At 57.7% G+C, this 25886-nt stretch overlaps 1 protein-coding gene across 1 annotated transcript; it reads right to left on the reverse strand.

Moving 5' to 3' along the window:
* Positions 1 to 4352: 4352 nt before the first annotated feature.
* LRPAP1 (LDL receptor related protein associated protein 1) lies at positions 4353 to 25886 on the reverse strand. Its single transcript, XM_004432241.3, has 8 exons — positions 25659 to 25886; positions 15401 to 15545; positions 11316 to 11440; positions 10131 to 10251; positions 9255 to 9404; positions 7930 to 8012; positions 6752 to 6928; positions 4353 to 4815 (listed from the first exon to the last, which is right to left on the reverse strand). Exons 1-8 carry the CDS (start codon positions 25869 to 25871, stop codon positions 4753 to 4755), a joined length of 1077 nt encoding a protein of 358 aa, XP_004432298.1. The 5' UTR covers positions 25872 to 25886; the 3' UTR covers positions 4353 to 4752.

The following is a 25886-nucleotide window of genomic DNA, read 5'->3' on the forward strand; positions in this document are numbered from 1 at the left end:
GTGCGTGAACTTAACTGCTACACCGCCGGGCCGGCCCCTATATGTTTAATCAATGATCTAAGCTCCCATCATAAGAAGCTGGAGCAAGGACAGCAAATTGAACACAGATAAATAGAAGGGACGGTAAAGAGGACGAGCAGAGTCAATGAAGAGGAAGCAGACAGACGACAGAGGAAAGTCAATGACCTGAAACTGACTCTGAGGGAAAATTACCTATAACATCAAGGACCCTTAGCTGGACTGATCAGAGAAGAGAAAACATAAATTCCAGCACAGGGCTGACAGAGGGGAAAGTCACCACAAATCCAACAGACATCACGGAGCCAAGGGGCTGTCACCAACAACCTTTTGCCAATTATTCTGACAACTCAGATGACATTCCTGGGCAAACATATCTTTAAAAAAAGACACAAGAAGAATTAGAAAATCTAAGCAGCCTCCTATCTATTTTAAAAAATTGAGTTCTCAATCAAAAATCTTAGCACAAGGAAAATTCCAGGCCTATAACGGCTTCACCCATAAATTCTACTGCACATTTAAGAAAGAAACAATGCCAATACTATACAAACCATGGCAGAAAATGGAGACGGGAACATGTCCCAACTTGTTTTAGGAGGCCAATGTACTGCTGATACCAAAAGATGACAGAGACTTTCTGTAACAGAAGACGAACACCACACGGGGATACAAGTCCCTAACCCAGTACTGGCAAATCTAGTCTGGTCACACAGAGAAGGGACAGTCATCAGGACCCAGTGGGATGTAGCCAGGAGTGCAAGGCTATTTTAGCACATGAAACGCAGTTGGTGTGCTCACCACAGCAACGCAGTAAAGAAGCACACCCCTCTGATCACCTCCACAGATACACGAAAAGCAGTTGACAACACTCAACACTCATTAATGAACAACTCTCAGCAAACCAGGATAGAATCTCCATCTGTAGGAGCGTCCCTAACAGCCCTGCAGCTAACATTCACTCCACTGTGAAAGAACGACCACGACTCCACTAAGAATAAGATAAGGATGTCCACTTCTGCCACTGCTCCTCAGCACTGGACTGGCTGGCCCGGCCAGCGCAGAAAGAGAAGGCACAGCGATGGGAAAGCAGAGGCAACACTCGTATCGACAGATGACACAAGCAAGTATGCAGAGCTAATACGCGGATGTAGGGTACAGGACATGAGATCGTTACATGAAACAAACAATTGAAAAACGAAGTACAAACATACTATTCAAAATAGCATGAAATATCCAGTACCCAGGAATAAATCTAAAGAGAACCTGGAAGGCCTGGGCACAGAAAATAGCCCATTGCTGAGAGAAATGAAGGATGAGCTCCCTAAACGGAGTTACGGACACCATTCGAGGTGTGAAGACTCAACACTGTCAAGATGTCGATTCTCCCCAAAGTGGCCTATGTATTCAAGGGGATTCCTCTCAAAATTCCAGTAGGCTTTTCTGTAAAAACTGAGAAGCTGATTCTAAAGTATACATGAAAATGCAAAAGACCTTGAATGAATCTTTAAAAAGAAGAAGAAAATGCACACTACCTGATTTCCAAATCACTATAAAGCTGCCATAATCCATTGTCTGCCATAAGGACAGACAAACGGACCAGTGAAGAGAACAGAGTCTAGAAACAGACCCACACCGCGTGTTCACTTGAGTTTTGACAAAGGCACCAGCCAAATCAATTGACAAAGGGAAAAAAGGCTATATAACGAACAGTGCTGGGACATAGGGAAGAAATGAATTTGACTCCAACCAGAACTGGAAATCCAAACGTTCATCAACAAGTGACATCCGTGCACCGGACACTCGTCAGCAATAAAAGGGCTCCGCTACTGCTGCACCCACCCGCTGGACGAAACGCAGATGCCGGGTGAGGGAAACCAGACACAGGAAAACAGCCTAACTCCATTTACGTGAAACACAAGAACAGACAGAGTGGGCTCTGGTGCGGAAAGCCACAGAGAGGTCGGCCCTGGTAAGGACAGCTTTCTGGAGGGAAGGAAACGCTCTGTCTTGTTTGGGGCAGTGGCTACACAGGGAATTACAAACATCAGCTCATCAAACCCACACCGAGGACCGTGCTTTTGGTGTGTACTCCCTCCCTCCTATTCTCTCTCTCACACAGAAAATAACCTCAAATACAGCAGAAACGACTCCACAGTCAGATCCCACTAATACCAGCCAGAATGTCGACAAAGATAATACCAAGTCTTGGCAGTCACACCGTCCTGCTGGTGGAAGTGTGATTGGGGGCACCGCCTGTGGGAAGCCACCAGGAGTCATCGACTGCGTGTGAGTGAACGTGCATGGCAGGACCCATCGATATTCCTCCTCGGAGCCAGAAAACGTGCGCACACAAGAATGTTCTGTTCACCATAGCCCTTTCCAACTGGTGTTATTATCCAAAACTGGAAACAACTCAGATATGCATCAGCAGCAGAATGGATTAAAACAGTGTGGTATATTCATATAATGGAATACCATATAGCGATAAAAAGGAACAAATTTCTTCTCCAGACGTGGTTGAATCTCAGCAACATATCCATTAAAAGAAAAGAAGCCAGACAACGCGCGTGTGCGCGCACCCACAGACACACTACACTATGCTATAATTTCATGTCTCTGAGGTTCAGACAGGGAAACCCAACCTTATTAAAAGTCGAGAGTGTTTCTTAGTCTGTTCAGGCCGCTATAACAAAATACCACAGACTGGGCGGCGTATCAACAACAGACATTTATTTCTCATAGTTTTGGAGGCTGGAAGTCCACGACCACGACCAAAGTGTGAGCAGACTCGGTGTCTGGTGAGGACCCGCTTCCTGGTTCACAGATGGCCGTCTTCTCACTGTGCCCTCATGTGGCGCAAGGGAGCTCCCTGGGGTCTCTTTTATAAGGGCACTAATCCTATTTGTGAGGGCTCCACCTTCGTGACCTAATCACCTTTAAATACCATCACACTGGGGATCAGGTTTCAACACACAAATGTTGGGGGGACACAAGCGAGTGGTTAGCTATAGAAGAGGAGTACTGGGGGGGCCTAGGATCCTGGGAACCTCTACTTTCTGCCCTGGGGGTGGGTCCACGGTGCTCACCCGGGGTACCCCACGGAGCCACAGACACGTGTTTTGTGCACTTTCACGAATGCACCTCTTACTTCCAAGTGATCGTTTAGAAGCTAAAAACAAACAATGCAGCCACTGGCCCACTGGCTTGGGGGGCTTCCTCCTTACGACTTCCTCCAGGGCCAGGGGCAACAAGAAACCACAGCAAAGATGTGTCTCAAGGCCAGGAGTTCCCTCCAGGCTGTCGGCTCCTCAGGTGGTAAACTGAGTCAAGTGTCCTCTTCTGCTCACCTCCATGTGCTGGGCCCAGCCTCATCCTGGGCCTCGCACCCCCAGACTGTGAACCCCATGAGGGCCCGGCTGTGCCCGCACACAGAGGCACTCAGCACTGAGCGTGTGGCCTGGAGCTCTGAGCCCTACAGACCGCACCCTGGGAGCCTGTCACTGAGACTTCTCCGAGGCCCGGACACTGCGCCTGACTGCAGTCACCCCAGCCCTGCCCGAGGCCTGGCCATGGCCGGGAGCGACACAACAGCCGGGCTGGTCAGTGGCAGACACGACAAGGAGGCCCAGAGTGAGGTTCCTGTGGCGGGGACCCACGGCAGTGCAGGGCCCCGCAGAAGGCCCACCGCTTGCCCAGTGACCCCTGAATAAACAGGGCTGCACACGGGCTGCCTGCCCCGGCCCATGGCGCCCTGACACCTAAAGTCCTGGCATGTGGCCCTGGGTCTGGAGTTTTCTTATAACAACAGCTAACAGAATATCTGTGATTGGCAGCTCCAGCATGGAGCCGAGATCCAGACGCGGCCGACACCGGAACGCAGTGCCTGGGTCGAGTCTCTTCCAGGCTCAAACCTGGGACTCTCGCGAGATGGCTGACTGAGACTTTGGCTGTGAAGTCAGAAAAGGGCCCCCAGTGCTCTCCCTCAGTGAGAGAACTGGGCACTTCTGCTGGCATGGAGGTGCTGCAGGGTTGTCAGGCTCTTCCCGCCCCAACATGCAGGGGTGGGAGGAGAAATGTGCCAACTGATCTGGCAGCAGGCCTCAGGCCAGAGGTCACAGTGCCGTCCCTCTCTGCCCTGGCTTTTCAACCCCATTATTTCAACTCCAAACCGGGGGAGAGGTGACCGCAAAGGCCACCGGCAGAGAAGAACGGGGATGCATGGGGGCAGAAGAGGGACCTCCAAGCCGGCAGTGACGAGAGTGCTCACCACACCTGTGACTGAAGGCGCCATGGCCGAGCAGACATGAGACAGAGACGACTGAGGCTCAATGATCTCCCGACTGACACGCTGTGATATATTAAAGACTTCTGTACACGGTATTTCTGGTGGCAGATTTGCAAGATTTTGATGCAAACTGTGACCTTGCAGCATAGAGGACCGCCACTCGGTGGGCAGCTGGAAACCAGCGTTCTTACCGGAGGCCACCACTGGCTTTGCTCGAGGGCAAGGTGCCTGCCAGTCAGGGCTGCGGGGGTGCGATGGCGCAGATCCTCTGCCAGGCCAACAGTGGCACCCGAAGCAACCCTTCCCTGCTAGGGCCCACATGGCCAGTCCCCATCGCGCCCTCCTGAGGTTCTGTTCACGTGAAAGCCATCCCAAAGCAGCTCGCCCGTCTTCAGGAAAACCCAGGCCCTCGGTGCCTCCCTTCCTGCGCCGCCGGGCTCCCCGGTCCGTCAGAGTTCATTGTGGCGAGCTCTCGAGATGCGGCCGGACAGGTCCTGTAAGTGCTTCTTCACCTGCAGGGCAGAGCAGAGGACAGACTCAGTGAGGAGACCTGCCCCGGTGTGAGATACGCCATCTGGAAAGGAGAACTCTGAGCCCTGCTGTCTTACTTTCCATTATCCACCCGTCCAGAACCTGCCATGAACAAATCGTGAAAGCAGCTCAACGTGAGCCAGAAGCCCCTGCTACAGAAGACTAAAAACAATTAACCAGGAGCAGATCACGCTGACAAAGAGGGTGTCTCTCTGTCATCTCCCTGCCGTTTCCACAGCCGTGAGCGGACGCGGACTCGGACTCGGACGCTGACGCCTCCCTGGCTCCTCGAGGCTTCCGCTCGCGGCAAGACGATGGCAGGAGCCTCGTCAGCATCCTACAGCCCGGCCTCCCTCTTCCTGCGGCTTTTCCTGATCCCCATGGAGCCCTGCAGGCTGCTGCCAGGGGAGGAACATGCGGACGGTTCCAGCGCCTCCTCTCAGGGGCTCCCCTCCAACCAACTGGGCATTCCTCTGCCCTCGCCCCAATCCTCACACATTTCCCACTGACAGGGCATCTTTTCTCCACGGTCAGGTGAAGCCAGGACCACTTGCTCACTTTTTACCTTCATCTGTCGCAGAGGAGGTCCTCTCTGCGACTTCTCGCAGCACGATGCTAACTTTAGACTTGCCCTCCCTTGCGACGGGCACTTGGCTCCTCCCCGCTACGCCTGCCAGATGCAGGTACACATCCATACACACCCCTCCTTCTCGGTACTCTTCCCTCCTCTTACTTTTTAAGTTTTACTTCCTTTTGAATAGGTAACGTATCACCCCTGTAGTTCAAATTCAAAAGGCACGCAACAGGCTCCCTCCCACCCCGCTCCCTCCAGAGGCAACCTGGCCCATCTGTTTCCAGAGTCTTCTGTACATCCGCAGCTCTTCTGGATAGAGGGCCCTTCACATTCTGATGCCGCACAGGTGCCCCAATTTGTGAGCTCACCACAAATGACCTACCCAGCGCCGAGACAGGGCACCGGTCACCCCCACCTTGGCCGTTACAGAGCAGGAAGCAGTCGCTAGCCTGGGGCCTGCGCCACCTTTGGTGGCCCTGCAGGGTCGGGTGTTCAGCCTCGAGGGTCTGAGACAGACTCCACGGATGCGGAGCGTCCCTCAGCGGGGACCCGTTTCAGTCTCAGCTGTCCTACGTCTATGTATCACCTGGGGTTCAAACGTCACCCCATAATGGACTGATCCCCATCCAGGTTAGACGGGAGCCCGCTGAGCTGCACACACGGGGTGACCCGCTCGGCCACCCGCTGCTGCCTTGAGCTGGTCCCCACGTCCTGTGGGATGAATGCGGTCTCCACGCCCACCAGGCAAACGTCTTGGGAGACTGCTGCCCATACGTGCACTCGGGACACTCCAAAGCCGTCTCAGGCTACGCGTACAGAGCGAGGGATGGGCAGACCCAGTGACCGGCCATACGTTCTTGGGGCCAAGACGCCAGTGGTGCAGCTGGAGGAGCCCGGGCTTCAGCCCCACCCACCGGCCTCACCTGTGCGCACACATAACCCCCGGGAGTCACGCAGTAAGAGCGTGAGCAGCGGCGCGGTGTCCTGGCCCTGAACAGGCCCAGGGGAGGGGGGGGGCAGGAAGAGCTGGGAAGCCCCTGCCCCACACCAGAGGGGATGGCCCAGCCAGCCCCCCTTCAGGGCCGCACGGCCTCCCGCAGGACCAGGCGGGTAGCTGTGGGTCTGATGCCCCCACCAAGCTCCACGGGGCACGGACGACCGCCTCCCGCCGCAGAGGAGGACACCGAGGCTCAGGGAGCGGAGGCGGGGCACACACGCGGCGGCGGGGAGGCAGGCCCCTTCCAGAGGCCGGAGGCTGCACTCCAGGCGCCGATGTAGCCGTCACCCGCTTCCCCTGTGGAGACGGGCCGGCGTGCCGAGCACACGGTGCTGCAGACACCCACCTTGTAGCCCAGCTCTTTGGTCTTCTCCTCCAGCAGGGCGCACTTCTCCTTGTTCCGGCTGACGTGCTCTCGGTCGCCAAAGCTCTCCACGTGCTTCAGCTTCTCGTGAGAAATCTCCAGCTGCTTCTGGTAGTGGTTATGCTTCTCAATTTTGGCTTCAAAGTGCTTCAGCTCCTCCTAGAATAATGTTTAAACAACTGAATTTTCCCCAACATGCCCTTAACGCCCGTCTGGTGTTCCTGGTCAAACGTGACGCCTGCTTCAGGAGAACACCACGGGCAGGCCGCACGTCTGGGGCAGGGATGGGGTCCTGCTGGGTGACAGGGTGACTCTGGCCACCCTCGCACTGTCCTCCCTTCTCCGCCCCCACTCTGTCAGCCCCTGCCCGCCTGACGCACCCTGGTCAGGCGTCCCACCGCCAATTCCACCACAGTCCTGGTCCCCATCAGCGGTCACCTCCTTGGGGCCTCCAGGGAGGCGCCAACTGCCCTGGCCAGGGTCCACAACAGCTCAGGACATGCGTCCCTCTGAACTGGTCTAAGCTCCGAGAGGGGCTGCCTGTCCACCCTGCTCAGGACAGAGGCCCAGCACGGGGACCTTTGCTGGACAAGCTCTGACTTCCCTGCGTGTCCTGACACCATGTCTTGGTTCTCATCCAAGCTGATGACTAATGCTCAGGGGCCTCCCTGCTCCCTCCGCCACTCATGGCTGTTGCCTCTTCCGTCCTCCCTGCCACCCCTCAGCCTCCAGGCCCCACCTCGAGCTTCCCGGTCCCCCTAGCAGACTCTCCTCTCGCTGGGCTCCCATCTTAGGAAACGGCAGCTTCATGCCCACAGCCCGTGTCCTTCACTGATCCCTGACCCACTGGCCTGTGGTGGCTTTGGCACAACAGGACCCACACTGAGGTGACGCTCAGACAACCAAAGACCCTGCCCGCCAGGCCCACTGCCAGGGTGCCACATAGGGTCTTCACAGCTTCAGACTCCACTCACTGGAGGCCAGCTCTGTCCCACACGGGCCGTGACCAGACAACGGCGAGACAGAGGGCAACAAGGAAAAGCCCCCGTGAGAACGCTAATCTGCTGCGACTAAAGCAAGAAGCACGAGAGCCTTCCCCACGTTATCAGAAATGCTGCCCCCTGATGCTGCTGAGGCAGGATGGTGTCACGCTTGCTCACCCGAAACGATTCCAGCTCCTTCTCCGTAAAGTTGGCCGACCTGGCCAGGTCCCACAAGTCGATCACTCGGGGCTCCTCGAACTCTGGTAGGAGGGCAAAAGCCATCTCAGGGACCACGTGGCGGCACCCCTGTGACACCCCGGGGCCTACATGTCCCACCTGGCCCCAGGGACATAGTGCGCACGTGTGCGTCTGAGCGCGTGTATGTGATAGAAGTGTGTGCACGTGTGTGTTCAGTGTCCTCAGGAAGCACGCCCAGCATCCTTCCACTCGCGGTCGCTCTAGAGTTCACAGGACCCGCTGGAACGTGGCCTCGGCGATGCCCTCACCCTCCTCGGTGAGCACGAGCTTTTCACACGGCACAGAGCTAACGCAGCGTGCCCCTCTCCTCTGGAAGCAGCAGGGGAGGACGAGAGCACAAGCAGAGTGTGTGTGGTGGTGAGGGGTGGCGGGCATCGGGAGACTGCGGGTACCTTGGGGCATCCAGGGCAGGGCTTTGTCCATCCACCCCCACCCCCAGTCCTGGGCTGAGGCTCAGGCCACTGCTCGTCCTTCTAGCTCAAGGCCAAGCAAAGCAAACAGAAGGGACCCCTTGACCTCAGCCAGTGCTCACGAGTGCACGTAGCAAGGGGTGCCGAGCTTGGTCACCCGCCTCCCTTCCATCCCTGGAGGAGACCGGGAACAAGCTGGCCACAGCTGCCTGCCCAGTGGTCACTGCACCAGCTGCCCCACCTCCTGCCCAGGGCCCCGAGGGAACCTCTGCCTGGGCCTGGAGAGGGGCAGGCGTTCTGCCTCGCGTCCCCACTGCATCCCCGGGGCCAGAGTAGCACCCGCCACGTGGTCAGTGCTCCGTAACCACGCGGTGGAGGACGAATGAACGGGATGGCTAGAAGCTGGGTAAAATGACAACCTGACTGACTTCCTGAAAACCCCACAGGGCACCAACAGCTGGAGCCTGGAGCGAGGAGTAGAGCAGAGACACCGGCCCACCCGCTATGGACCTGCAGCGCGAGCCAGAGGAAGTTTGGTATAGGCCAGCAAAGGGTGACGCTGTTTGTTACTGCAACATAACCAGCTGTCCCGACTGATGCAGGGCCCAGGGAGAACTGACGGATGTCACAGGGGTGGCATGAGAGTCAAGTACAGCTGAGTGTGACCACCAGGGAGAGAAACCCAGGTGTGCCTGCTGAGAATGGGGAGACGGATGGGAGGGTGCCTGGCCCGGGGCTCCCCCCTTCTGTCCCCCGTGACAGTTCTGGGGCACAGAGGCGACTGGGACAGATGGATGGACAATCACCCCCGTGGGGACAGGCCCACGAGCGTACCGGCCTCGGCGCCGTAGCCCTGGTGGCTGACTTTGCGCAGGCGGTCAAAGCCCTGGTTGATGCCCCGCAGCCGGTCCTTCAGCTCCGCGTGCTTGCTGTGCAGCACCTCCTCCTTGACGTCGGCGGGACCGATGACGTTCTCCTGAGTCTCTGCGGGAACAGAAGCAAAGCACCTGGTGAGGATCTCTGCCTTGAGGGCTGGCCCAGGACACCAGGACCTGAGATGGCCCTACGCCGCACCCCCGCGGAGTCTGCCTGAACCCGCACCACCGGGAGGGCAAGACCTCCCTCGCTCCTGCTGGAAGCATCGCCCCCCAGCAGCCTCTGTGGTTCCCACGCGGACTGTCACCGCCGCGTCCTTTTATAGGCGTGGACGTCAGCACATGCGCTTCAGGACCGCCCCTCGCAAGGACGACCCTGAGCTCCCCTAGCAACCCCGACGACGACTCTGGATTCCACGACCTCCTACAGTTTGCTGACTTTCTGAGGGTGGGAAAACCACGGATTTGGGGGGGGGGGGGTCCTGAGTCCAAAACAATGGCGCCATCACAGAGAAGATCATGCCAGTCAGAAGGCGTCAAAAGGGAGTGACTACCCGTTTGTGTGAGGACAGAGATGGCCAGTGGTGACCACAGAGATGACCCACGTTACTAAAGAAATGTTTCCTCTGACCAAACACGCTCGTGCAACTGACAAAAGCACCCTGATGGGTTCCTACAGTGAGATTCCCACTTGGAAAACTGGGCAGTCTTGAGAAAAAAGCATTGGATCCCTCACACCCATTCCCTCTCTCTTCCCCCGGCAGCTCCATTCTAGAACATCCTGGAGCATTCTGGAGCCAGGGCTGCACAGGGAGGGCACGGGGGCAGGGAGCACCGTCAGTTCTGCTCAGGGTCTCCAGCAGGACGTTGTACTCATGAACTTTCTCTTTGTGGTGCTGAAACTCTCGCCACAGCTTGTCCAGTTCTTCGCTGGAGAATTTCCCAGAGGTCTTTGCCTAAGAGGAAGATGACCTTGAGTGAACTTCTGCCACGGGCCGTGTCCACCCGTCCACACCTCAGGACAACCCCACCATGGGCCGTGTCCCCCTGTCCACACCTCGGGGCAACCACAGCGTGGGCCGTGTCCACCTGTCCACACTCTGGGTGCCCCCTGCGGGCTGTGTCCACCCGGGGTCACATGGGTGGCCATCCCCTCGGGTCAGGCAGGCCCTTGCTCCCGTGTGAAGTGCTCGGGCCCTGTTCTCGCCTTGAGGACCCTTTACCAGGGGGTGGCAGGAAAATCAGCACCGTCACCGCTCCTGCCTGAACATCTCCGAGGCTGATGGGGACATGGCCACAAAGCCAGCTGGGGGTGGGGAGCGGCGATCCCTCCCAGGAGGCGCCTGGGGCCAGTCGCCTCACTGTCACCCCACCTGTCCCCTGGAGCTGTGCAGTGACATGCGACAAGGCAGGTCTAGGGACGACAGCTCCACAGCAGACTCTGCCCCCTCCCTCCTGCTCCAGCTCCACCCTTGGGACCAAGGACACGGGCTGGTGCCAGAATTCCAGTTCTTGACCCACTCAGTGTGGTCCAGGCAGAACGTGCTGGACAGGAGCCGGTGGGTGGAGGGGAGTGCAGGCGGGGGCGCCTCGCTGCGGCTGGCCCAGACGGCTGCCCGGGGGTGCCCCAGCGCCACCCACCCTTCCCAGACACCGCCCCCCCCCCCCCCATCGTGAGCACACCTTCCCAACCACAGAAACCGTCTACAGGATCAACCCCAAAACTAAACAGACACAAAGTGAGCAACGCGGCCCATGTGACACCACACGCCTACGGGGTGTTGACACATTCTTGATAGTCGAAGCTCTAAGGGCTCATACACCAAATACAACTCCTTCACTGAGAGTGCGTGCGCTCAACAGGAAAGAGATGACGGCTACAGGGAGACAGCGCCCAGGTTCACGAAGAAACTGCTGCCTCGGGGAGACCCCCGCGCAGAGCAGAGGCTCCCATCACAGCCCCCTTGACTCCCGACGCGAGGACATGAGCTCCGGGGTTTGCGCACGTGCCCACGGGTACCTTGTGCCACAGCTTCTCCAGCCTGGGGTCGCCCAGGCTGTCGTCCTCGGCGCCGTCGCTGAGGAAGTTGCTGGTCACCGCACGGGTGTCCTTCCTCCCGTCCAGACCATACTTGGCCAGGATGACTAGGAGAGAAGCAGGGGTTACTCAAGACGGTCCTCTGTCTGAGGGACAGGCCGGGCCCCCTGAGCTGGCCACAGGACTGCTTTACTTCCCACAAGTGTCCTTCTGCCCCCTCTGGTTTTCTGGCAACCACTGAGGACCTGGCAGGAACAGGACGTGAACAGACCCGGGCTCCTGCTCTCACCAATGCGTCCAGTGGCTTGGGCACCCCTCCCCCCACAACAAACGCCACTGCTTTGTGCTTTCCTACCACGTACGCTTCTGGCCTGAGGCCTATGTCACACGGGGGTCACACTGTGCCCAGTGGCATGCGGGCAGGTCTGGCTGGGACAGGAGTCTCTACCAATGGGGTCATTTTTACAGACTGGTTTCATACATTTCCAAAACCAAAATCTGCAGCCCGGTTTCTGTCGTGGGGCGAACTCCAGTGAGCACAGAGAGGACAGCAGTTCGTGGAATGGATGGGGTGGAGGCCCAGGGGGAGCTTTTCCACAACCCAAATCCCATTTTTTTTGTGTATGCATGAGGAAGATTAGCCTTGAGCTAATATCTGTTGCCAATCCTCCTCTTTTTGCTGAGGAAGACTGGCCCTGGGCTAACATCCGTGCCCATCTTCCTCTACTTTATATGGGACGCCGCCACAGCATGGCTTGATAAGCAGTATGTCGGTCCTCCCCTAGGATCCGAACCTGAGACCCCAGGCCGCTGAAGCGGAGTGAGTGCACTTAACCACTATGCCACTGGGCCGGCCCCCCAAATCCCATTTTTATTTGGAGGAAATGATTTTCTAAAGGAGAAACTTCAGTATCAGCAGCTTCCAATAAAAAGTTAACAGTGAAAAACAGGCCACCAGCCTGCTATTGGCCGGTCAGCACGGGGATGGTGATTGGGAGTTACTTCTCAGTAAAGCCAGGACACGGCCCTGCCCCACAGCCCCCCTCACCAGCATGGGGTCTGCGGCCGGTCTCCCAGCACCCTGTCATTACCAACACGACCTGGGGTGGGCCCGGGAAGCCGCTCTTGGGCACGGGGCAGGAGTCCACTCTCAGCTGTGGCTCTTTGGGCCAAGCCCTCTGCTGGGTCCACCCTGGAACTCGGGGCCCACCCGGGATGCCCCCGCCCTCCCTGCATTTCCTCCCACTCCCACACACCTCCTTAGTTGGAAGTGGGCTTGCCCCTTCCTCCTGCTCTGCAGGGACAGGGTCCTCACCGACTGCAGAATCTGGCCCCACTGACCCCTCCAGGGCCTCACTCCAGGCCTCTCGCAAGTTCCCAATCCCATCTTCCCTAGAAATTGTGCGTGGGGCTCCCATTTCCCCTGCACTCCATCCCTGCCATCCCTGAGGTCCTCATCATCCAACCCAGTGGCCCACCTGACCCCTGACCCCCACCCCTTCCTTTGGACCTCAACCCCAACACACGCTGGGCACAACCATTCCTAGTGGGGGCATTGCAGCCAACGTGCACCCACCTCCACGCCCCACTCGTCGCCCCAGGGGTCCGCCCTTGGTCATGTCAGCCCCGCGGAGTGGTCCTGCGGCTGGGGGCACCAGGGCCCGTGCTCAGCTGCTCCTGGAGGCTTCACTTCCCTTGTCTCAGCCTACACCACCCGCGGCTGAGAACTCACTCTGCCTGGAAGCCTAGACCATTGGAGGTCTCGAGAAGGACCTGTGAAGTGTGCGTTCCCAGTGCCCCAGCCTGTGAGAGCTCATGGTGCTCCTAAACGTTAAAGATCGGTCTGGGGTCTCCTCCCTGAGCTGCAGAAGGCCCGTCTACTGACCCATGGAGGGCTGCTCCGGGCGATGGGACACTGGCCAGGTGGGCCACACCCCCGTTAAGACTCATGAAACCGTGTACTGAGATCTGTGTTTCATCACACCTAATTTATACCTTAAAAACCGTTTAGAAGGAAAGGCTGCCGGGTGCCTCCTGCCCAGCAGGCCGGTGCCTGGCCTTGCCTCCGAGGCCCACTCGGCAGCTGTCCCGGCCAGCCCCTCAGAGGTCTGGCACACCCCCAGGCTTTGCACTGCTGACACACCCGGAACAGCCCCAACGGACCCCGACCCTGGGGAGGAGCGATGGGGAGCGGGCCCCACTGTGTCACCTGGCTCTCAGAGACCAGGTCTTCCAAGTCCAAACCGAGAGCCCCGAGCCAGAGGTCAAAGAAGGCTGCACTAGACCCCGTCAAAAAGCAAGTCACACAAGACGTGGGGTGGCCTCAGCAGCCTGGACTCTGGAAGGTTCTGGATTCCAGGAGTGCTAGGTTTGCCATGAACTGGAGTCACAAATACTAAAGCTGGAATGGAAGAGGGCCCACGGAGCACCAAGCGTAGCCCCTTCTGCATGTGGGCCAGGACACTGGGGCCCTGGCGCTCCCTGGGAGTGCAATGGCGAGGGCGCCGTGCTGGAAGGGGTCAGGGCAGCCCAGCCTGGGGCGTGAGGCAACCCCGGGGGTGATGCAGCAAGCAGAGACAGCAGGATCCACCTGCTCAGGACTCAACTGGGTGTGGTGGGCTCGCCACTAACAATGTCAGCCTAGACAAGGCAGATCCGATGTGGGTTGCTCTCTAAGGTGCCGGGGCACGTCTGGTGTACCCGTGACAGACCTGGTTACACTTGGGTCCTCCGTTTCATGTCCCAAGCTCTGGCCTGGTCACGGCACTATGGGAACCCCTAGCTGTGGCACCAGCCTGGGTAACGGCCCGCGGGGGAACTGACGGGATGGGGGCGCCCACAGGCCACATCCAGAAGATGGCTAGCCAATCGGTGAACGCGGGTCTCCCTGATCGAATGCTCAGGATGGTCTGCTTCAGCACTCAGCTCTTCCCGGTCCAGCCAAGTCTTCTGCCAGGTCACCTTGGCACCCACAAAGAAACGCCACCCAAGCAGAAAACAGGGATGGCCCCACCTGGGACATGGACCCAGACACTGTCCGGGCTGGAAGCCACTCCCAAGAGGACACAGCCTGGCAGTGGGAGCTCAGGGTGAAGGCTGGGAGATGACTGCTGGGTGACCTCTGTGCCCCCTCCTGCTCCTCCATCTCTCAGCCCCGGGCCACCCGGAAAGCACAGCGAGCGCGTGAGATGGTGGGACGGCTACAGGGCAGACTCTAAGTGCAGCAACCACAGCCACGACCACCCCATCGCCGCGATGGCTGGGCCCTGCAGGGAGCTGCCCAGGCTCAGACCGGTGAGGGCAGGCCCACGCCACATGCCCTGCCATGGCGGGTGGCAGGCCAGGGCGCAGTGGGTCTCCAGGCGGGGGGAGCAAGCAGGCAAGAGGGGGTCTTGCCTTCCTTCTACTCTCTGCTCTTCACCACATGGACGATAGCAAGACCACTCAGCTAGCAAGCGTCACCCTGAAACGCGGCTGAGCAGAAGGCATGGGCAGTGCGTCTGGACGGTGAGAGGAGGGCAGAGAAGGGGGTCTGAAAGACCTCTGGTCCCTGAGAACACGTGGCTTTTGCACACTGGGCCGCCTGGGCAGATAACTGTTCTGTGTCTTCGTGAATACCAACCGTAACAAGCAGCTCACTACACCCATCTCAACATACTCCAATCTGTTAGAAAGCTATTTTCCTAACAGATCTGAAACCTGCTCGCCTGTACCTTCCAGACTCTGGGAACACCCCTGCTTCCTCTTCCAGGTGACCGTGGGCAGCAGCCGCCCCCAGCCTCTTTCTTGGGCCAAGCAGCTCCAGGGCCTTCAGCTGCTTGTGTGTTAACACCCCAAACGTCCCCAGCCTGGTGCTCCCTCCGGTTTGCCAGAGCCCTCACAAAACAGCCCAGCAGCCATGCCCATGGCTGAGAGTCGCTCTGTCCTGGGAGGTGAGCCACCAGGCAGGCTGCACCAGGACGGTCCCACTCCTGTCTTGCCCACAAACCAATGAGTCAGAATGAGAAGCCAGGGCCATGGAGCCTGGGTGACCTCGTCCCCTCACAGGAAAGAGGAAAGAAGGATACCATTGAGATTGCGTCTGAGTTTTGCTTCTTTCTCTCCGTCTTCATCTAAGCCTTCAACCTTCAATTTCTTCCAGTTGAACTCATCCCTTTCTTGTATCTTCAGGTCAGCATGGAGCTCGGAGAGTTTCACAGGAGGAAGCTGCAGCTGCAGAGGGAGAACAGAGGACATCTGACCTCCCGCTGCGTGAGGAACCAACGGTACAGCCCAGAGACGCTGGCCCTGGAGAAAGGCGACCAGGAGACGTGGGGACGAGCAGGAGATGGAGTCAGGGTCTGGGACGGTCAAAATCCCACACGTGTTCCCGTGAGAACTTCAAAGGGACCTCTGCCTGCAGCACGAAGACCACTGGCCTTTATACATGGAGCCTCTACGGCACGGCGTGAGCCACCACTATCCGCAGCCTGAGCACACGGGTGCAGGAGGGAGGCTGGGTGCCCCTTCCTCTCGATGACGCCACCTGTCACAGCATGTCCCACCTTCCTGGCCTGGACCCTGGGGACATTCGTGGGGACCTGGGTCAGTGGGGCAGGGTGGGAGGATGCAGAGGCAGGAACGCGGGGCTTGGTGAAAAAACCACCATCTTTTCCTTGTGTTACATAACTAGAAAAGAAATAAACTACATCTACTAGAGAGAACAGGAGATTGGATTTATGGTAAACTTCCAAATGAAATTAAAAAAAAAAGACACACAACCGTGGCTGCCCCGGGAAGTCGCGGGGAAGCCCTGGCCAGCGTCTCCCTTCTCCCTCCGAGAGGCGGCGGGTCAGGAGCTGGCAGACTGAGGGCCGCGGGGGCCCCCAGCGCGGGCTGAGGCCTCCGGGGGAACCTCTGGTCCTGACGGGTCCTGCTCCCTGCTCGGCCGCCAAGCGTCAGGCCAGTACCACCTCTGCTGGCTGAAATGACACGTGAAGGTTCTAGTCAGTTCCATTAAACATGCAGCTTTAAAAACGAATTGGTTAACATGCCTGACTAGACGCTCCCCCCCACCCCGAGGGACTCGCTAATGACACAGTGACAGGACCCAGGGCTGCAGGTATGGGTCCCCTGGGCAGCACTTCTGTGCCTCAGCTCCCTCGATGGCCGGTGCTCCCCTGTCAGGGTCCACTGAGACACCGGCGAGGGCGCTGGGACTCGTCCCCGGGCAGCCTGGCTGTCTGCGGGAAGGATCTGTTCCCGTGTGTGTGTGTGTGTGTGTAGAAAATAAAGACTATAGACTCCTACAAGTCCTTCATCCACGACTGCTATAACTTCAGAGGCCCCGTCTTCACCTCTCATGGACCCTTACTCAGGGGGGAGGTCTGTCCACATGAGTATTCTTAAAGGGACCCTGGGCCTCTGCAACAGGAAGGATCGGTCCCCACTCATCTGCTGCGAGTGGACCCTGCAGGGGCTCCCCTAGCCCCCCAACCCCTCGGCAGGCAGGTCACTGGGTCCTGGAAAGACACTTCATGCCATCCCCGACCCCACGCCAGCTCCCCCGCTTCAGTGCTGGTCCAACAGCAAGTGTGTCTGCGTCAGCTGATCCGAGAAGCAGCACGGCCAGAGGACTCGGGACCCGACACGGTTTTCTCCTTCACAGACTCCCAGTCCAGGAGTCCCGGATGAAGGCTACGACAACCTGCAAGTTTGTGGCAGCTTCCGTGCAGAGAAGGAAATAGTTTTAATTTCTGAGTTTTTCACTGGCAGCGTGTGAAACCTGACACTCGTGTATCCTCTGCCCTTCTGTTCTTACTCCCACCCTTAAAAAAAAGTCCTTACTGACTAGTTATGTGAAATGCTAAAAGTTACAACGTTGCAGTTATGGATACAAATAGTGTTAACTGGAAAGATTAAAGCATTCTAAATGTCAAAAAAAAACCCCCACACAAAAACCAAAAAAAAAACCCCCCAAACTGCTTTGAGACTCTTAAAGTTTAATGGTGGATTCCTAAAGCCACACCAGTCCCACGCTGGAACAGCTGGTGAGAAGGCCAATTCCTTGTGAGCTCAGCTCCTGGCTCTGACCCATCCCCGGCTCACTGCTCTGGGACAAGCTGTATCCTCCACGGAGCTCGGGTTCCTCTCTGTAAAGTAGGTTTGCTGAGATCTGCGTGACCCAGGGTGTGCCTCGGACACTCACACCAGGGTCCACGGAAACAGGTTCTGTGGGCAGCAAAGTGGGGAAGGCTGCACACCACACCCACACTGTGACATCAGCATATTAAAGGCTCTGAGCAGTCCTGCAGCAAAGGAACTATCAGCTCTGTTGGGCCCAGTTTCCCAAACCTATTTAATCTCAGACCAGTTACCTTCCCTGAGTACCCACATTCTTGGGAACAAGTCCCTGAGTGGATGGTGGCTAAGGATACCCAATGGCCTGAGTCTGAGCTTGTCCTGGAGCTGGTCCCCACCAGGACCCCTCTGTGGCTCCAGCAGGGACCCACCAGCACTCACTCCTTGCAGCCCCACTCCAGGCGCACTGACTAATTACGCCAAACCACCCATGTCTGGAACTGCCTTGCTCCACTCTTCCCGTCGGGGGCCCAGGTGCATCGCTGAGCAGCTCATCCCTAGGGGCCTCCTGGGTTCTCAGTCAGTGCCAGGCCTGGGCACAGGAGGCCCCTAACACAGGCCCTGACCCCCAGGGCCAGAGAACTATCACCTACAACTGGGTGGTGCCAGAACCCAGGTGACATGGCTGGCTCTGTGGCCTGCCCTCCCCTCCCCTCCTCTCTTCTCCAAGCACTCCTCAGCCCTCACAGCCACAGCGTCACCTGACCTCCCTGCCACACCTGACGGGGTGGGGGTTGGTGGGCGGCACAGCTAGCCACAGCTGCACAGCTAGCCGAGTGAGCTGCTGCCCACCGGCCGCTTCAGTGGCTGCAGTGGGCCACCGCCCTCCACTGGGGCAGAGAACAGAGAAGGCTAGCAGGATGCACACACCGCGTGAGGGGCCACTCCAAGTGATGCTGCTGGGAAGGGAGGCTCCAAGTGCCCGCGGTGTCACCACGGGCCCCTACCCCGAAGCCGCAGTGAGGCAGGCAGGGGCCTCGGCTTCAGGCCGGGAATGAGAACTGACCCTGTGTTCTGTGGCCCCAGGCTCTGGGTCACCGTGCCCACCCCACAGAGCACAGAGCCCAGGGAGGCCGACAGGAGACCTGGACTGCTGCTCTGGCCCTTCCTGCTGACTCCTGTCAGCGCAGCCAGACCAACGGGAACAAGCATGCTTCAAGCTGGGCCCTCTGCCGGAACATTCCACTGCGGATCTTCATAGGGCTGCACCTACCAGGGACAAGGCCTCAGCTCAGACACACCCACCCCACAGTAAGGAGGCCGGGCCTGCAGGTGCTCCTGCGGGGCAGTCGGCACTCCTGGCGGCGGAGGTCAGTCTGCACACTGCACGGGACAGCGCAGCCTGCCATCACCCACATGGTATGGGGACAGGACCACCACGCCTTTGAGGTTAAAACGGTCATCACGATGATCCCTTCGGGGACGGCCCGGATGAACGGCTGAGAACCTCTGCAAAGGCTTACCCAGGTGGGACAAGGAGAACGGCCAGCATGCTGCCCTCATGAATACCTGGCAGCTACTGGGATCAGCTATCCAGTTTCTGCTAGGCCCCTTGGGAGATGCTGAGGACACCCGGCCCGTCCTCCATGGGTTTGAAATCTAGCCAGGGAAGCTACTCAACAGTAAAAAGACAGCACCAGGGCCCAGGGCAAGAAGACTTTCTAACTCTCTGGAAGTTTCCTCGTCCCGCTCTGTGGGTTCTCCATCTCCTCTGCTGGCTCTCCTAAGGGCAGGCCTTTGTCCAGCCTCTTCAGGAGGCCTGGGCTCTCTCGCAGTCTCCCCATTCCCACCACCTCCCGAGCCTGAGGCCCTTCCATTTGAAGCCTCCCCCTGGATGCCCAGGGCTCCCTAAACAGCACCCACGGTGGGCTTACCTGGCCCCACCTCCCCAGCCCGCCTCCCTGAGCTCTGTCCCAGGCCCCTTCAGGCCCCACTGTCACCTGGACGCCCGTCTGCTGGCGCTCTCAGGAGACCAGCAGGAACCGCAGCCTCGTCTGACCTGTGCGATCCCCGGGGCAGAGGAACCGCACGATGGTTCTGAGCGTGCTGAGTTCCCAGGAGGGGCAAACTGGGCGCCAGGAGGTGGGGAGTGGGCAGGCAGGAGGAAGGGAGGCCCCTCCTGCAGGAAGAACGGGCTCACGCTGTGATGACTTGAAGCCCACATTTCCGCACTTAGTGACGGCCCTGGAGTAAGAGGCTGCTTCCATTTCTGGTTCCCTGCACACGGACCCCTGGCTGCTCTGTTACTCGGCTCTTATTCAGCGGCGTCTCGTTTGCTGTGCTGTGCCGCTCGGAAGGAGGCCTCCAGCCCCTCCAGCATGCCGAGGACATGGGGCACTGAGGCCCAGGCCCCAGAGCATCTCTCTGCAAGAGCAGGGCTTGCTCTGCCGCCACCACCAGGGGCCTGCTTGCAGCAGGAGCGGCAGCTGGGGACAGTGAGGGCCGCGGGGCAGGCTCCCGGCTCTGCTCTCTACGGTTACTGCGACAGCACAACCGTCCTGGGTGCCCCTCTCTGGGGTTGCAGGAGAGGGACCTGGGTGTCCTGACTGCCAGCTAGCTGCATCACAGGGGGGCAGATTTGACGACCTCAGGCTGGTAGACAAACCGTAGGCCTGTGGTCCCTACTCACCATTTACCTTCCTGCCTGCCTCCCCAGAGCCCTGGTGGAGTCAACGTGCCAATGTCCAGGGCAGCCGCCCCATGAACTGTAGACTGGTGCCCACCTGGGTCTGTTACTGTCACGCCCCCCTCTCAGGTCTGAGGCCCCTGGGGATTTAAACTACATGCAGCATCTCACAAAAATCAGCTGTGGTCTGGTGCTGACCCTCCCCTGAAATGTAGGGGCCCATGAGTTCAGTGCTGGAAATGCCCACGGGCAGAAGTGCCCCAGAAACAGCAGCCATCAAGTCCAGGGAGAAAAGGAAGAAAAGGAACAGGTCACATGCAAACATCTGGCGCCCACTCTCTGCATTCTTTCAATCTCTTCAACTCAAAGTTAAATGTTAACACATCACGCAAAAAGAACTAGTTAATAAAAACCCAACGAAACAGAACCTGTCCAACATTAACAGTGAAGTAAACCCTCAAGAAGGATAAGACGGGCAAACGCGTGGGGAAGGAGGCGGCTCTCAGACACAAGCTCAGGGGGCACCAACACCCTCCAAGGAGCTGCTCGGGCCAGCTGACCCATCCTCCCGCCGACTGCTCGCGGACCAGGGGCCCCAGCACTGCTCATGACCCCTCGCACCCTCTTCTGCCAAGCACTTCCACGTGCCAGGTGCGGGCTCTGGAACTTTCAGAACTCTGGGGTAGCCTGGTTAAACCGAGGCCCAGGGAGGTTAAGAAGCTGGCTCAGAACACGTAACTAAGTCACTGGGTATTTTCTTCTTTTTGATGCCATTGTGAACGGGACTGCTTTCTTAATTCCTTCTCAGAGTTTGACGTTGGTGACAGAAACATACTGGCTCTTTTATGGTGATTTTGTATCCTGTACCCTTAGTGAGTTCATTAGCTCTTAACAGGTTTTTTTTTTTTTTTTTTTTTTTTGGTGAGGAGAGTGGCCCTGAGCTAACATCTGTGCCCATCTTCCTCTTTTTTGTATATGGGATGCCGCCACAACATGGCTTGACAAGCAGTGGATAGGTTTGCGCCTGGGATCCGAACCAGCAAACTCTGGGGCGGCCGAAGCAAAGTGCACGAACTTAACCACTACGCCACGGGGCTGGCTCCCTCTAACAATTTTTTAATGGAGTCTTTAGGGTTTTCTACATATCATATAAGATCATATCATCTGTGAACAGAAATAATTTTACTTCTTCCTTTCCAATTTGGATGCCTTTTATTTCTTTTTCTTGCCTAATGGCTCTGGCTAGGACTTCAAGTGCCATGTTGAATAGAAGTGATTAAAAAAAAATGGGCAAAGAACTTGAATACATATTTCTCCACAGACAACGTACAAATGGCCAAAAGGCACATGAAAAGGTGCTCGATATCACTAACCATCAGGGAAATGCAAATCAAAACCACACTGAGATATCACACCTCACACCTGTTAGGATGATTATAAAAAAAAAACAAAACAGGAAACAACAGCTGCTGGTGAGGATGTGGAGAAACTGGAACCCTGGTGCACTGCTGGTGGGAATGTAAATTGGTGCAGCCACAACGGAAGCTGTATGGAGGTTCCTCAAAAATGCAACACAGACCTACCCTATGATCCAGCAATCCCACTTGCGGGTATACGTCCAAAGGAATGGAAATCAGAATCTCGAGGAGGTATCTGCATCCCCATGTTCACTGCTGCATTGTTCACAACAGCCCAGATGGAGAGACAACCTAAATGCCCATCAACAGATAAATGGATAAAGAAAATGTGGTATATACATACAATGGAATATCGCTCAGCCTCAAAAAAGGAAATCATGCCATTTGTGACATCATGGATGAAACTGGGGGACATGATGCTAAGGGAAACGAGCCAGACACGGAAGAACAAATGCTACATGATCCCACTTACGTGAGGAATCTAAAATAGTCAAACTCAGAGAAGCAGAGAGTCAACGGCTGGTGGCCAGGGGTTGGGGGAAGGGAATAGGGGAGGTGTTGGTCAAAGGGCACAAAGCTTCAGTTACACAAGACGACTAGGTCCTTGAGACCTCCTGTCCAGCACAGGGCCTCTAGCTAAAACACTGCTATTCATCGAGATGTATACGGTGAACACGTACAGCTTTTCCTATGTCAATCACATCTCAATCAAGTGGTAAAACAAGGTCACTGGGCACTGGTGCCCACCCAGGCCTCTAGCCACGGCTCTGTGCTCTGGCTGAGCGATGGTGGGCAGAGCACAATCCAAGGAGGCTGGGTGCCGTGCAGGCATCAACACGGCGCCTGTGCCTAGTGGGGACCTGAGCGTCCATGTCCACCTCGAGGCACCGCCTTCCAGCAGTCTTACTCGCGTGGTGCGCAGTGAACAAGCTCCAAGGACAGAACCCGGCCCGCCTGCCTCTGAGCTGCTGTGGGGACATGTGCAGGTGACGCCCGGTCTCTGGCCTGCCCTTCCTGAGTCTTCCCTGGGGCAGGGGGATGTACTGCCCGTGTACAGAGAACAAGGGAAAGGAAACAGGCCACACATGGGGACAGCGAGGTGTTCAGACACAAATCCCCCTACCCGCCCTCCCACCTTGGAGGACAAAAGGCGCTGCTACACGTTTTAATCACCAGGGTCAGGATGATTAAACCCGATGGGAACCTGGAGCTCACAGTACCGCGTCTGAGCGCTCTGCGATGGCACCCCGAGGGCCTGCTCAGGATGTCCCCCCAACACCAGAACACGTGGCATCCAGACGATCCTGCGCCCAGAGGCCCCCTCGAGAAGACTTCTCACGGTTTCACCCAGCCTCCAAAGCTCCAAGGACAGCCCCCGGTGCCCACTGCTCAGGAGTCTTGCAACAGCCCGGAAGATGTCACAAGACCCACGAGGCTGGGCAGAAGTAACGCTGGTTCCTACCGCCTGGCCCACAGCTCTTCTAAGCACTTCTATTAAACAGGAACTGGATAATTTCACAGCAAGTCAAGATTTAAGATGCTGGGATGGGATGAAGCAACAGAAGCAGTTCCCTGGTCCGGTCTGAGAGGACGAGAAGTGAGTTTCAGTGTCTTCTCAGAGGTCCCCGATACGGCATCTGCGTACCAAGGCAGCCCCAGCCCACCCCAGCCCATAAAACATAGATTGCAGAGAGAGAACGAGGCAAGTCACTTCCTCAGACTCTTTTACCCTCTTTCTATGATACACTATATATACTACGGTATCATTTTACATCTAGAAAACAAAGACACACTGGATGTTTTCACGCAACAAATTATCGAAAGGACAAAATCAAAAGGCTGAGAACACTGGTGTGCAAGGTGTGCCACCAGACACGTGGCTCTGAGCAGCAGGAGTGCTGATTCCGGGCTGGGCACTGTCTGAGGCCTACAGCCAGCTCGACACCCAGGACCAGCTCCCACCACCGCCCTTAGAGCTTCCATTTCGAGAAGGACCAAGAGCCTGCCTACAAGTGCGAGGCTCTCTGAAGTGGGGAGGGACACGGAAAATGCCACCGGGCATAAACCCCACCCGGAGGACCTGCACATTTTGTTCAGCAGAACAGACCTGCACATGTGACCGCTGAATTTTAGGACGAAGCAGACTGGACAGTATGTGTAGTCCAATGACCGTCTGTCCACGGCCGGGACAGGGCTGGGGTTCCCGGAGAAGAGAGAGCGGGGGTCAGTCCCCTGCACACAGACGTGACCTGAGACTGACACAGGTCAGCTTTGAACCGAGCACGTGAGATGCGGGGGACGTCCAGGTGCAGTGAGGGCAGGTGAGCGGCTGACAGGTGTGAGGAAGCGGCTCGGCTGACAGGTGCAAGGTGGGGTGGACAGGACGGCCCTGCAGGCAGGTGGAGGGCTGGGGCTGGGCTCCTGGGCACAAGAGTGCATTTCCGGACACAACGTCCAATTCAGTGAGCCAGTCCCTCCCGGTTCCCAGATGCTCAGCCTGCTGGGAAACCACCAGTCAGCAAGCTGTGCAGTGCACCCACCACAGTGGGCTCTGAGGATGGGTCCCTGTGCCCCCAGATCACTCCTGTTCCCTACCGCCACACCCAAATCCAGGTGCTCCCAACCCCTCGCTTCAAGAAGCCTACCTGCCTCTCCAGCCCCGGGTGCTCTCTCTCTGAGAGAGAGCACCTCTGCAGGCTCAACACACCCCGGGGCCTGGACAGCCTGGCCTGGAGAGCCCCCCAGGGAAATCCTCAAGGACACTGGTCTGGGAACAGTGCTGGGCCCAGGAGCGGCTCATTAGGGGCCTGTGGAGCCCTGCACGTGACATCAACTCCACCCTCACTGCCCCTCTCTTACCTCGTTCTCCCCTGCCCAAGTCTCTCCTCTTTCTCTTCCAAAACTTAGTCTTTATTTTGCAAACATTTTACTCTCCTTCTCAAAGACACAGGAATGCATAACACTGGGAAGACCGGATCTAATCTGACCCCCTTCATTTTAGATACTGAGGCCCAGAGGGGCAGGGGGCGTAGTTCACAAATTCTCTTTCCACTAAACACACCCTGCCTAACAAAGGAGTGAGCGTTATGAACACTGGTCCAGGGTCACACCCCAATTAGGAAGTTGCAGTCCAATTCTGCCCTCACAGGCTGAGTGACCTTGGGGACACCCTTGACCCTCTGGGCCTCCTTATCTTCATCTCTTAAATGCGGGTCAGGTGAGATCATTCCTCAGGTCTTGTGCTCTCTGTGTTCTCAACTGATCCCTTCTCCTCTCCCCTCACCTCGTCCCTCCTCCCAAACTAACAGACAGGCCTGCTGCTGGGGCTGCTGCCATCCCAGGACACGCCTGTTTTTCTTGTTTCTCCAGAGGGAGGTGTAACCTAAGAGAGGAGGCAAAGAGCTGCTAGGCAGGAGGCCTGAGTCCAGCCTGGCTCCACCACTAACTTTGGAGAAGTTGCTCCGTCCAGCAGCAAACAGTGGGCCTGCCTACAGGGACGGGTCTCAGTCTCAGCTGCAGAGGGGCAGTACTAACTAGAAGGGCAGCCCCTTCTGCCCCAGCACCCAGGCCTCCCCAGTCTCAGCCTGAAATCACGGGTCTAGGTCTCCCTTTCCATTGCAGAGGGGTAAGGGATGACCCTACCTACACCTGGGGGCGGGTCTAAGGACTGCACACACCATTTGTCAACGGGTGCGTTGCCCAGGCCCTCGAATCCGAGATTAGAGGAGGACTGGCCCTAGAACCCCTGAGATCAGAGGAGACCCTGGCCCCGCGGACCCCCGAGGTAGTGGAGGCCCTGGCCCCGTGGACCCCTAGATAGAGGTGACACTGGCCCCACGGAACCCAGAGATAGAGGTGACCCTCGCCTCGCGGACCCCCCAATAGAGGTGACCCTGGCCCTAGGGACCACCAGATAGAGGTGAACCCGGCACCGCGGACCTCCCAGATGGAGGTGACCCTGGCCCTGCAGACCCCTGAGATAGAGGTGAGCCCACCCCGCGGACCCCTGACAGAGGTGACCCCGGTCCCGCAGACCCCTCAGATAAAGAAGGCCCCGCCCAGGAGAGAGGATTAGAGGCGACCTCGGCCGCGCAGACCCCCCGATAGAGATGACCCCGGCCCCGCGGACCCCCCCAGGTAGAGGAGCCCCCGCCCGCTCACCCGCCGGGCCTTCTCCCACAGCTGGTTCAGCTTCTCCATGCGGAACTCCCCCCCGGGCTCGCGCTTCGGGGGCGGCTCGGGCTCGTTCTTCTCCCGCGAGTACTTGCCGCCGTGGCCCGCCGCCGGCCAGGGCCCGAGCAGCAGCAGCAGCAGCAACACAGACAGCAGCGGCAGGAGCCCGCACGGCCCAGCTCGGAACCCCCGCAACGCCATCTTCCTCCTCCCGTG

Source organism: Ceratotherium simum, chromosome 8, assembly GCF_057802395.1.
Source record: "Ceratotherium simum simum isolate JZ-2026a chromosome 8, ASM5780239v1, whole genome shotgun sequence".
Taxonomy (NCBI): Eukaryota; Metazoa; Chordata; class Mammalia; order Perissodactyla; family Rhinocerotidae; genus Ceratotherium; species Ceratotherium simum.